The sequence below is a fragment of the Thamnophis sirtalis genome, unplaced genomic scaffold (assembly GCF_051295495.1).
Source record: "Thamnophis sirtalis isolate CommonGarterSnake01/CBP01778 unplaced genomic scaffold, rThaSir2_p1.2 scaffold_9, whole genome shotgun sequence".
Taxonomy (NCBI): Eukaryota; Metazoa; Chordata; class Lepidosauria; order Squamata; family Natricidae; genus Thamnophis; species Thamnophis sirtalis.
The window spans coordinates 59,325,300-59,339,065 of NW_028261389.1; the positions used below are offsets into that span (position 1 = coordinate 59,325,300).

The 13,766-nt window shown below is 37.0% G+C and overlaps 1 protein-coding gene across 11 annotated transcripts in view; it reads right to left on the bottom strand.

Annotated features, from left to right (window-relative positions):
- Positions 1-13,766, bottom strand: part of CADPS2 (calcium dependent secretion activator 2) — a 375,792-nt gene that overhangs the window by 85,348 nt on the left and 276,678 nt on the right. For all 11 annotated transcript variants that reach the window (XM_087723665.1, XM_087723666.1, XM_087723671.1 and 8 more), the window contains exon 18: positions 10,103-10,259. In XM_087723665.1, coding sequence (XP_087579791.1) covers positions 10,103-10,259 — 157 coding nt within the window. The remainder of the gene's footprint in view (positions 1-10,102; positions 10,260-13,766) is intronic.

Below are 13,766 nucleotides of genomic sequence, written 5' to 3' on the forward strand. Positions count from 1 at the left end.
GAACTAGCAACTGCTGGCAGCCAGATTACTCTGTAGACATTCCCGGCTGTCAAATACATGGCAAAAAATACAAAAATCTATATGTAGATAGATTTATCTATATTGATAGCTAAAACAGTAAAATTATCCAAAAAGGGATTTAAGAGTTATAAACTAATGACCACAATTGAGCCCAAAATGCCTGTTGCAAAGCAAGACAGTTGTTAAATAAGTTTTGCCCCACTTTAGGCCTTTCTTCTTCAGCTGTTAAGTGTATCAGTGCAATTTTAAGTTAATAACATGGTTCTTAAATACATTCAACTTTCCTTTTCCCTTTGCCTGTCAGAAGGTTACAAAAGGTGATCATATGACCCCGGGATACTGCAACCATATATATGCCAGTTACCAAACATCTGAATTTTGGTCACACCACCTAAAGGATGCTGCAACAATCATGGAAAATGTTCATAAATCACTTTTTTCAGCAGTTCTAACTTCAGTCATTAAATGAATGGTTGTAAATTGAGAACTATCTGTACAGACTAGATTAGCTCTCCTGCCCTATTGCAATAGTAGACATTAGTCTTTCTCATAGTTCCTATATTTAATATAACTGAATTAACTCCTACGTATTGTAGTTATATCATCATGATCAAAGACCATATTAGAATTTCATTGATTTTCCTATATATTTTCTTCAAATATTTTAAATCACACTGTCCATTAGCTAATGAAAGAGAGATAAGTATGTCTAATGAGTTCAGTGATTTGGAGAGATTAAATTCTTGATTGCTATTGAAAACTGTTGCCAACTTTTTGTGTAATATAAAAATCTCTTAATTATATCAGATAGAATATCATCAAACTGAATTATAAAATAGATTAATGAATCTGTGTATGCAGATTTGCAAAGGAACAATATTAAGATTCATAAAGATTTGCAAGTGAATGTATGTAGTTTTTTTTCTTCAAATTATGATATTCCTGCATGGACTTATCACCAAGTAAACAGATGTGCATCAAAGTGTGAAGTTTATAATCACTCCATATGGTCCAGTAGGAAGGAATAATTATTACAAGACAACACGTGATCCAAACAGTAACTTTGTTCATTAGACATTTGTTAGGATAACATTTAACATTAGCATTTTAAAGCTTGACCGTTAGTCACACGTAAAATTCTATACAGTGGCATCTCTCATTATAATTATGAGATAATTTCGAAATCGTTTTATATGTTTTTAAATCTACTTTATAGATATAAAAATCCTTCAAAATCAAGAAAATGAATTGTCTATTGCTCAAACAAAATATCATGGATACATTCACTCTTAACATTGTATAGATCTACACAATATATTGCTACATGAATATTTTCTATTGAATGCATTTGTGGCAAATAAAACCCCCATCAGTTTTCTGAAGCTACCTAATAAACTATTATTTAGGTACCAGGGACAAGGTCAATAAATAGAAGAGAATAATGAGATAGAGAACCCATCCAATTCAAGGTTTTCTTTAGGCATCTATGAAAAAGAAGGAAAACTTGCCCAAACACCTACTGTATACAATTATGTGAAGTGAGAATATTTCATTTCCCAACATGCAACATCTCCAAAACACCAAATATAACCCATTACCTTGTATTTTTCATATAAAAATTTTGCACAACTTTTATTTGTTACAATAATAGATCAGCAGAAATAAATGTTCATGAATTATACCAAAACTAATGTTTTTTAAAGAAAAAAAATAATAAAGATTAAAAAGAATTGCCTGGAACTTTATTAATTTTATTACAGATGGAAAAAATGGGCATGGTGTATGTAGTAAAAGATATCTGGTCTCAAAGCAAATAACAGAGTTGGAAGGAACCTTGAAGGTCTTCTAGTCCAACCTCCTGCCTAGGCAGGAAACCCTACACCACTTCAGACAAATGGTTATCTAATCTCTTCTTAAAAACTCCCAGTGTTGGAGCATTTACAACTTCTGGAGGCAAGTTGTTCCATTAATTAATTGTTCTGTCAGGAAATTTCTCCTTAGTTTTAAGTTGTTTCTCTCCTTAATTAGTTTCCACCCATTGCTTCATTTCCCTCAGAATAGTTTGATTCCCTCTTCTTTGGGGTATCCCCTGAGATATTGGAACACAGCTATCATGTCTCCCATAGTCCTTCTTTTCATTAAACTAGACATACCCAATTCCTGCAGCCATTCTTCATATGTTTTAGCCTCCAGTCCCCTAATTATCTTTGTTGCTCTTCTCTGCATTCTTTCTAGAGTCTCCACATTTTTTTTTACATCATGGAGACCAAAACTGGATGCAGTATTCCAAGTGTGACCCAGACATTGTAAAGTGGTATTAACATTTCACTTGATCTTGATTCTATCCCTCCATTTATGCAGCCTAGAACTATGTTGGCTTTTTTGGCAGCTGCTGCACACTGCTGTACATTCTAACTCCTATCTTGGTGTAACAGTTTGGTAGTTACTGCTGCCACTCTTTTTCCTTGAGTAAGGGCTTCACTGGTATCGCCCTCCGCAAACTCCAATGAATTTGCACAATGTGTGCTATCTTTCTGCTAATTAAAAAAGTACCTTATACACTGTCATCTCTTGATTGAATAGCATTTTGGCTAGGTAAATCAGTCCCTTGTTCCCATAGCTTAATGAAAGCTAGAGAATCTTACAAGAAACAAAGAAAATCAAAATTAAAAAAAAATCCTTTTTTTTGTTTCTGTTTTAAGCTTTCACAAGGAAGTATTTAATGGTAAAGAAGATTAAGATACAGAATTGTACATCTGTTTACTTGGTGATAAATCCCCTCAGGCATAATTTGTAAAAACATATTGTGACTTAAGCAGATCTCCTATAGAACAAAAATATGAAGGAAAGGCTGGGGCACATTACAAAATGGGGCTAGGCTGCTGCTTCTAATTTCAAGGCAAAACTGATAAACAAAAGGTTCCAAATTGCTTTTTTACACAATCTCTATTTAGATATTTGGAAAGGTTGAATCTATCCAAGAGTTGTTGTCCTTTTTGTTGCTTGTATTACGTAAATAACAAACATTAGCAATTTGGTAAATTATAGGGGCTGAGTTTGTATTTTGAAATGTGTTGCCAGGGTTGACTCAGCCTTCCATCCTTCCGAGGTGGGTAAAATGAGGACCCAGATTGTTGGGGGCAATATGCTGACTCTCTGTAAACCGCTTAGAGAGGCCTGAAAGGCCTATGAAGCGGTATATAAGTCTACTGCTATTGCTATTGCTATTGCTATCATGCAATCTAGAAAAATAATTGATCAGGGCAATTGAAATTTTAGTGATCTGACTAAAATTCTTATTATTATTCAGCTTTATGAATACTTTGATTCTTGACTTCATTGATGTATATTAAAACATATGAATATAAATTATATATGTACATGTATACATGCATATGCTTCTGGGCTAGATTAAGGATACCTAAAGCCCTAAGCACAGCTCAACAATGTGGTCCTGGATGGAAGCAAGATTCTCACACTATGAAACAGAAACAAATGTGATATCCAACCAGACCTCAAACCCAACTTCTACATTTTAGTTACTCACCATGCCCCCCCCCCAAAAGGTTTTGTAACAATGTAGAGTTAAGTCAAATATGGCAGATAAGGACAATTACAACATATTTGACTAAAGTTGAGTGTGACTGGGAAAGAGTTTCAGGTCTTCAGAGGTGGGGAAAAATATGTGGGGCCTCCCTTCCCTTGATGCCCCCTAAACACAAATTTATATTACTTAGTGGTTAATCCAGGACTGATATATCTAGAATTCTGTCTTTAAGTCCATAAGAAGAAACATAACCAGGAAACACAGACAGAAAAATGTAGCTTATTCATATATCTAGAAATTCTTCACAGATTCAAAATGTGGAGGCTGAAACTTGTGGAGGAGAACAAAATGCAGCTGACAACAATTTACATTTGAAAGACTGAAGATTAACTTCATGTAAAATACTGTTAAAAAAAACAAACCCTGAAAGATATTCCCTGATGCCAGCTTCAATGAGAGAAAAATCATAGTAGGATTTTCACCTCTTCATTTCTTAATGAGCTTTTTGATAATGAGAGGTTAACTTTAACAGTCACTCTGGGCTCTATTATGGCTAATTTGACTCCACTTCATTTCCCCCGTTAATTATTAACACTAGCCTTTTTATCCTCCTGAGAGAGAATTTCAGATTTCCCCTTTTTGCTTAGATTTGTATGAGCCTAATTTTAAAAGACATGAAAATATCCAGCAATACATTTGAACAATTTCATTTATTAGCCATTAAAAGAAGACGCGTGCCATCAGTACCCTAAGCATGGAGTTTCCTCTCTGACAACCTTAACATGCTCACTCCATGAAAGAGCTGGTAATTATGGACTCCAACACATCTTCAAATAAACCGCTTTGGGAAAAAGGAATTTTTGACTTAGAAGCAAGAGGCAACTACTCTAGCATTTAAAAAGTAACAGGAAAGTTAGTCCTATAATTACTGCTATTTCAAATTCCATCAGCAGCACTTTGTAACACAGGTCATAGCTGCTTCATTACGAACCTACATTTTCTGTCATTTTAATAAATACATTCTCCGTTTAGAAATGGTTTTCTTATTATTATTTAAAGTAATTCCATCTTTAACTGACTTAAGGGGAGAAAAAGTTTAAATTCAAGACTTTACATTATTGTCTATGTTTTAAAAAATAAAATAGATTCATTTTGAATGTTTCTGCTTGATAATATTGCTTGTTTGCTTGAATGAAAAACTCAATAATATTGACTTAAGATAACAAAGTAGCTATGAAATGGAAGAACAGGAAGAATATGGGATGTAAAGGTTTACAGTTTCTGAACTGGTATTAGTGATACAGTAGGCGAAGTAATTCCATTTGGTTACTGTAGGGTTCAGTGATAGTTTTTTCTAAAGAACCATCTGGAAGGAAGTAGGAAGAATGGTGGTGGGTCGAACACCAATACACGGTAGGAAATACTAGCAAACAATTTGGAATGTTTAACCAAGTCTTTTTAACACACACATACATATGCTCACACATACACACAAACACCCATAATATAATTTCATGGGTATTTTGTTAGGTATATCCTGGTGTGTCAAACATTTACAAAATGGCAAACGTAGCATTGTGATCTATGCTTTAGCAAGTTTGACACATGTACAAAAGGTTCAAAGCTTAGATGGCAAATTTGCACCCAATTTTGTAGCAGCTGCTACATTTATTAAATATTTAAATATATAATCCTTACTCCTATACCCACCCTGTCCCCATTTCTGCTTTCTGGCTAATTTTGACAATAATTCATGGAAAATATGATTGTATTAGATTGGGTAATGGATAGGCACACACAGGCTTAATGGTAAAAACAGCTCTTTAAGTACAACAAGTGAGTACAATCCAGCGAAAGTTGAGTCTGACAGCAGCCCTTTTATAGGGAGCTGTCAGACCCTTCGACCAATAGGATTAAATTTGGTGAAAACCACTGTAGTTAGAACTAATATCTAACACCCCTCCCCTCTTGGTTGGAACAATCCTACTTGTAACATAGTCACACAGGTAGGCGAGCTTTTGACCTGCGCAGTTTAGTAGGAGCGGTTTCCTTGGACAGGTCGGATAGTCCTGTTTGCTCCACAGCTCTGCTTGGTGGAAGCTCCTGGAACCTTTCACAGGCCGCGGCTGGAGCTTCTAGAGTCAGTTTGTTTGTAGTTCACTGCGGGCCTGCAACATAACCAGATAAGTCTCCCGGTACCCTCGGGTTTGAGTTGGCCGTAGAAGGAGTGAGTGTTTGCTCCGTTTGGGTAGGGCTTTGACTAACTTGTGCAGGAGTTACCTCTGGTTGTCTAAGAGTAGAGTTGGAGAAGTGGCCACAGAGTTGGTCAATATGCCTTCTCCAATTCCTACCCTCCTCGAGCTCTAAGAGGTACGAGTGAGGGCCGGTGATGCCTATCACTGTGGCATGAATCCACAGAGTTCCCCCGGCATAGTTGTGGGCGTATACCGAATCCCCTACACTAAATGTCCGAATCTTGCTTGGGAGTCTGAGGCGATGAGGTATAGCTGGTCTAAGTGGGACCTTAGCTGGCGACCCATGAGAAGCTCGGAGGAGCTTCTCCCTGTTGGGGCACTGGGTGTGATGTGCTGAATTAGCAAATAGTGGTCAACCCGTGTTTACCAATCTCCCGTGCCCATCCTAGAGAGGGCCTCTTTTGCAGATCTAACCATTCTCCCCACCTGACCATTGGAGGCCGGATGGAATGAGGCGACCAGGGCATGCCTGATTCCCTGAGCTGCTAGGAAGGTCTCAAATTGCATGGACGTGAATTGGGACCTGTTGTCAGAGACCAAGACGTCGGGCAGGCTGAGCATGGAGAAAAGTCTCTGTAGCACCTTGACGACCACTTCTGCCATAGTGGAGGTCATCAGGATTACCTCTAACCATTTCGAGTAGGCGTCTACAACTACGAGAAATGTCTGGCCATGAACTGGGCCAGCAAAGTCAATGTGCACCCTAGACCACGGTGCTTGAGGTCACTCCCACTCCTTAGTGGGCGCCTCTGGGGGAGTTGGTTTGGACTCCTGGCATGGTGTGCAGGTAGCCACCCATTCTTCAATCTCCCTGTCCATGTTAGGCCACCACATGTAACTCCTAGCCAAAGACTTCATCCTGACAATTCCAGGATGCCCTACATGTAAAGCCTCTAATACTGCAATGCACAGTTTGGGTGGAACAACTACCCGGTCTCCGCCAGTAAACAGCCGTTAACAACCGATAACTCATCATGTTTGGCAAAATACATTTGAAATCAACCCCAACAGGCCCCTTGGGCCACTCCCTCCACTCGGGAAGTTTCCCACTGAACTGCTTGAATTTCACCTGAAAGGTGCCTTGGCCCATTATGGGGACCTGGTTTCCCTGGTAATCGCATAGGTGGATGTCAGGGGTGCGTAGATGCTGCTTCTTTAGACTAGGGATAGCCTGCTTTAGGGTAGACCATGGCATGATGGTCAGTGATGACCCGGTGTCGATCTCCATCTCAAATGGAGAGTCCTTGTTGAGGACTGTGACCTTCAGCTTTTTTGGCTGCTTGGTGTGGACTTGGCCGATTGACGTATGGTAGGTGACTCTATTGTCGCCCTCTGAGGACTGTGGTGGCTTCGGCCAGGCCCCTGGGTTGGGCCTCTGGTGACGGCTTGGTGTGCTTCTAGGCTGCCAGGTAGTGGCAGGGAATTCACCTTGGTGAAGTGCCCCTTTCGCTCACAGCGCTGGCAGGTTGCGTCGCGGAAATGGCAAGCCGATCTGGCATGGTCTCCTCCGTAGCTAGCACAGGGTGGGAGGCGTGATTTGAATTTGTGTGCCGACTGGGTGTGGCTACTGCGCATGCAGCAGCTGTCATGTTCCTCACCTTCTGAGCTCTCAAGTTCTGCAACCTCACGATGTACACATGTACTCTTTCACACATCTTGTGGAACGCTTTTGCAGAGTCTCTGTAGATTTGGCGGCTGATTCAGACACCCTGGCCTTGTCCAAGGCGATCTGCAGAGTGAGGCTAGATTTAGCGAGTAACCTCTTCTGCAGGGTAATGTCCCGCATGGCGCAAATTATGTGGTGCAGAATCAGCTCATCCAGGTCTCGGAATTTGCAGTATGCTGCAGCCTTGCGAAGCGCTGCAAAGTACTCATTAATCGACTCGGCCTCTTTCTGATTCCTGATGTTAAACTCATGCCAGCGAACATGCTTGGACGGCTTGGGTACATAGTGGGTTGTTAGCGTCTGCTGCAGCATGGATCAGGCAACTGATTGAAGCGGTGTCAACTCAGAGAGGTTTTTCGCCATCTCGAACACATCCCGGCTACAGTATCCGAGGAACATGTTCTTCTTATGGCCTTCAGGAAGGCCCATGAGGTTGTTTGCCTCAAGGAAGCAGTCAAATCGTAGCATGTATCATTCCCAGTGCTCGGTGACTGGGTCATACGGAGTCGGTGGGGCATGTATAGCCATTTAGTGTACAGAGAGCAATTTGAGTTTGCCACTCAAGAATGGCTGTTCGAAGCTGCGCTGAGCTCCGGGCTGGATGTACTTGCTGGATTGCTACGCTCTTTTTGGTTCGCCTAGTTGTCTTCCAATCCCACCTTCGTCGCCAGTGTTAGATTGGGTAATGGATAGGCACACACAGGCTTGACGGTAACAACAGCTCTTTATTAAGTACAACAAGTGAGAACAATCCAGTGAAAGTTAAGTCTGACAGCAGCCCTTTCATAGGGAGCTGTTACACCCTTCAACCAATAGGATTAAACCTCTGTTCCAGATGGAACAGAGGACCTTGGTGGAAACCACTGTAGTTAGAACTAATATCTAATAGATTGTATGACTAAATGCAAAATTTTCTGCAAGAACATTTCTCATTACCACACTGGGAAAACTATATTTTAATTTAAGCTATTATATATAAAGGGTGCTTTGCTATCCATGTAGCCAATTCCCTTCTTCTTTTTGTGCTTGCTGTAGATGTTGAAAACCCTAGTTAAAAAAGAATGTCTCATTTCATCTTTTGGAAAATGATGGTTTCCAGGTTCAGAATGTAAACATAAACAAACATGAAACAATTATAAATCTGCATTATTCTGAGCTTGGAAACATAGTTTTGCAAGAGAAAAGTCTAGCAGTATCCATGAACATTCACTCAGAAGACATGATAGAAAATTCCTTAATTTCACAATATATGGACAGATTTAACAATAGTTTCAAGTAGGAAAATGTGAACATTCTAGACATGATAGAAAATTCCTTAATTTCACAATATATGGACAGATTTAACAATAGTTTCAAGTAGGAAAATGTGAACATTCTAGACCAAGCCAAGTCCAAACCTGCTACAAAATTCCTGGAAGTCTGGCACTCTGACAAATTGGCCAACAACAGGCACATAGATATTAGCAACATCTATGTACCATTCAAAAGAGACAATCAACAAGCCAAAAAGGAAACAAAAGGAACAAAATACCTCCTCACCAGCAATCAACACCCAGATTAGTAGAGATTAATCCCAGGATTAATTTTACACTAACAATCAAGAAGCAAGGAATACCTCAATCAAGGAACTGCCAAACAAGCTAACTTTAAACAGCTCAAACAAGGACCATCTAGACCACTCCCATCAACACTGACAGGGCAAGCCATTAGAATATAAAACAAGAGCAAACTCCACTCCTTAGTTTTGGCAATGAAATGTCTGCAAGAAAACAACCAAGCTCAGAGAGCAACTCATGGCTTTATAGTTTAAGTATCATGGGAAACACTGGTTCATTGCCCCCTTCTAAGTTTAAAGGCCTTCTCAGTATAGAAACTTCTACTTCTCATCATAAAAAAAAAGAATGCATGTACAGGTGAGATATTTTTGTACAATTGTTTAAATTGTAAACTCACTTAAACTCAGCCATTGTCAGCTGTATTCACAGATTCTTACTTGCAGTCAGAAAGAAACAAATTCAATTGCATGTATGATGCATTATTATCTGGATCCATGTAAACATTTAGAAAGTATATTTGAGAAGCTACAAATAAGCTTGAGAGACAAATAAAGCTCAAAACCTTTTTATGAAACAAGTAAGTCTCTTTATACTTCTTTGGCTTGTTCAATTTTAAAGTTCTAGAGGAAAAATAGTTTATAGTTTAAATGAAATTTATGTGCTCTGTTGCACAAAGACAAAATCTGAACAAGGATCTCTACAGAATTTCTTGGGATTACAAAAAAAAATGCTAGAACCAGTCCATTTCTCTGTTTACAAAGAAGCCAGGTGCTACTTTTAGTGTAACAGCAAAATAATTTCAAACTGTGGCTAAAATCTTTTAACATTTGCCTTGTTGCCCAAGCCCTTGTATGTTTCTTCTGCAATAAATCCCACTGAACATAGCAGGATTTCATTCCCTGTGCTTAGGACAGCATCATTAACAAGCCTAGAAAAAACCAAGGTTAAATAAATGAAGCTAAAGATTTCTAAGCTAACCTCAACTTTTAAAAAATCTTAAAAGATTTAAAAGTTGAAAGTAACCGCAGCTATAGTAATAACCAAACACCAAACTTACAGTCATTTCTCAGGAAGTTATTGAGTAACTGGAAAAGAGGAAAGCTATCCCAGCTATCCTGTGGCTGTGCCTCCAGCGCAGAATCCATGTCAACAGTAAAAAGAGACCAAAACTTCTCCCCATGTTCAGCCAACAGATCTGGCCACCATGCAAAGGCCTGCATCATCAATTAAAAAAAACAACAACACCTCAGTTGCATTCACCTCCAAATGTGAATGTAAGGTATGATGACAGAAGGTATACAAATGGTACATCCATGAAATTATGGAATGTGGCATACATTCTTTAAAAGCAATTGAAATTCTTCATTAAGTAAAGTTGAATTTTGCATCCAATGTAATTTGCATGTGTATATAGTATTTCAGTAAGAGTGTCGTGTTGGATTAAACAATTTGATTGACAGATAACCTAGGGATCTGATTATGTTTCCATGATAATGTGGGAATTTGGTTTTTTATGTTAGTGTAGATATACTAATAAATATGAGAGCTAATGTAAGAGGCATGATATCCTATGAGAAAAAACATGATGACTATCTTCAAAATGATTTAAGATGAAAAACAGACATTCACCATTTAGCATATGAATTAAATGTTTCTCTTTAAAATTGAAAGCATGAAAGTGTCTCTTCATGTATCAGACTGGTGAGGAAGAGTTGGTGTAAAGCCCTTCTTCTGTGTATGTGTGTCACACATACAATTGGACAGTTACATTAACAGCCAGTACCTTCTAAATTCTATGATTGAAGAAAACAACTCAATGTTTTTTAAATACACTTTTAATATTAAATTGTGTTTTTAAATTCCCGCATACATGAATCAGCTTTCTATACATTTGTTTTTGCTTTTGTAAAAAACTCTAGGGCATCTCTGTTAAATGGAAATATATATAAACCTTCATAAATGAAAAAAAAATAAATCACTAAAGCACTAATAGCAATAGCAATAGCAGTAGACTTATATACCGCTTCATAGGGCTTTCAGCCCTCTCTAAGCGGTTTACAGAGAGTCAGCATATTGCCCCCAACAATCTGGGTCCTCATTTTACCCACCTCGGAAGGATGGAAGGCTGAGTCAACCCTGAGCTGGTGGGATTTGAACCGCTGAACTGCTGATCTAGCAGTAGCTTGCAGTGCTGCATTTAACCACTGCACCACCTTGGCTCTTAACTAAGTTATCTTTAGTACTTTTTATCCTTTGATAGTATATTTTGATATGAAGAGAATAACTGCATATTAAAAAAAGGATAATCGTGGCGATTTAGACTATTTTTTACAATAATTTGATCATTGTTTAGTTTTCTGAAAGGTAATGGGAAAGAACTTATTGTAATTAATAATTATAGTGCTGTGAAACTCAGAGATCATGATTTCTTTCCAGCTAGCACTCTCAGATAAAATGATATTAAAATGGAAATAAATTAAGAAAGGTAATGCATGGCAGATTCCAATAAATCACATTCAATAGCAAAAGTAAAAATTCCGTGAGTCTCTTGATCATACTCTGATCTAATGATGCCTAGGAATAAAGTCATGAAGAAAGACTAATATCACGGAGAGCATGGTTCTGTCAAGAATAATATAAAACAACATGAAAATGAAACCAATTACTGATTAATCACACAGATTCTAAGTGGAAAAAGAAAAAAAATATTGTATGAGATGTCTTATTACATGACTATTATTTCTAATTTATATTATATAATAAAGCAACATATATTTTATGTACTATTGAATTATAACATTGCAATATTCAGCAATGGCACAATTAGTGATGTTCCGTCTAAAGCTGAAGTGCATAGATTTCTTTTTCTACGTTGTCCTCAAAGAACTTGCAATAGCACTAATATTTCAGAGTTAAAGGGCTTGTCAGATAATTCTTGGATGTTTTTCTCCATATTGCTGAGTAGCAATACAAATTTCAGACATATTAGAAGACTCCAGCGGAACACTGGTATTCTGTATGAGCCAGAAGATACCTGTTTGATTGGCAGAGACCTGGAAAAGTTCTCTATTTGTCACACATATTTTATAGCCTTGAATCTATAACTTTACAAGTTAAATGAAAATTATTCCACTTGTATGTGTTCAAAGCTGGTAGAAAAATAACTTTAAATTAAATCTGTCTGATATCTACCTTTAATCAGCTATCTGTTGGGCGAGGTATAATTTTAAGATAAAGATGATACAGATGAAATAATTGTTGACCCAAGTAAACAAAGTGAATGCTATCAGAGAAAATAATGATGCTATAAATTCAAAATGGTTTAACAATGCATGGAATAATGACCAAAATGTCAGTCTTGATTGGGATGAATAACATACCTCTTTTCCCTGGAGGAATCCATAATTTTGGAAAAATTGTGGAACAGGAGAAAAAAAAGTTAACAATTTGTTGAACATAGCAAGATGCACATCCTTTGTCTCCCTTTTTGTGTCACTGTACAATTTTTAAATCTATATGCTTACTCTCAAGTATTAATGTTTGAACAGAGGCACAATATACTATACAGTATATACTTTAAAAAATCAGTATTCTACTGATGCATTTAAATATGTTGGGAAAATGTTCTATTTTGTAGAAATAAAAGTATATAATGGACACTGCATTTTAAAACTAAATGTTAAGAATGTATTTTTTCAATCATAATTACTACAATTACTAGTGATTTTAATTTAAATGTATATTCTCGAAAGAGAAATTCACATATAAGCATTATTAAGTATTTACAGTGGCAATGCCATTGTAGAATGCCTCTTGGGAATTAATTTCAAATCTTTGAAGCAGCTGTTTCTTCAGGATAAAATAAAATATCCATAACAAGTTCACACATGACAGATGTAAGCTAAAATCTAGAACTGACAGTGTGAGGTAAAAGCAGATGTTTTGAATGATCATATTTATAGACATTACATCTTAGCTTACTATTTTGTGTTTCTCCGCTGGAGATTTTGTATGTATGTATGTATGTATGTATGTATGTATGTATGTATGTATGTATGTATGTATGTATATACACACACATAAAAATCTCCAGCAGAGAAACACAAAATAGTAAGCTAAGATGTTATATATATATATATATAACATAACAGTTTTTATGTTAAAATATGAATCTCCAAGTAGATTTCTGCTTCAATAAGGCTAATTCATCAAACTTCTAAAATTTCAATAAGAATATTAATTCTATAAACTTTATTTGTCCACTGTGTTAAATAAAAGAAACTTTTTATTACTACAAAACCCATGACGTGTTCAACAGCTGAGATTTGGCAATGGCCTCAGCTTCTGTCCTCCCCAAATAACAAAGGTAAGTAAAACACGTTTATAAATAAGTAAAAATAATGAATAATAATGGCAGCCAAAGAAAGAGGGGAGCATATGAATCATGGCCCTCTTATTGAATCCAAGTATCTATGTTAAGATAGAAAGCATTTCTATTTATATTGCTCTATGGTACTTATTTTTATTCCGAGATGAGAATCTGGAAAATTATTTGTGAGATAATGGCTAGCACCACCTTTTCTTTGCTCTTATATTTTCCTCCTTCCCAGCATTTATATGTCTTTTTTCTTTTTTTAACTATTCAAACCTGAAGGAAAATAATAATAAAAAATAAAATGGAGCAGGGCTTTATTTCTCTTGATTTTTCAAATCCTTCACAA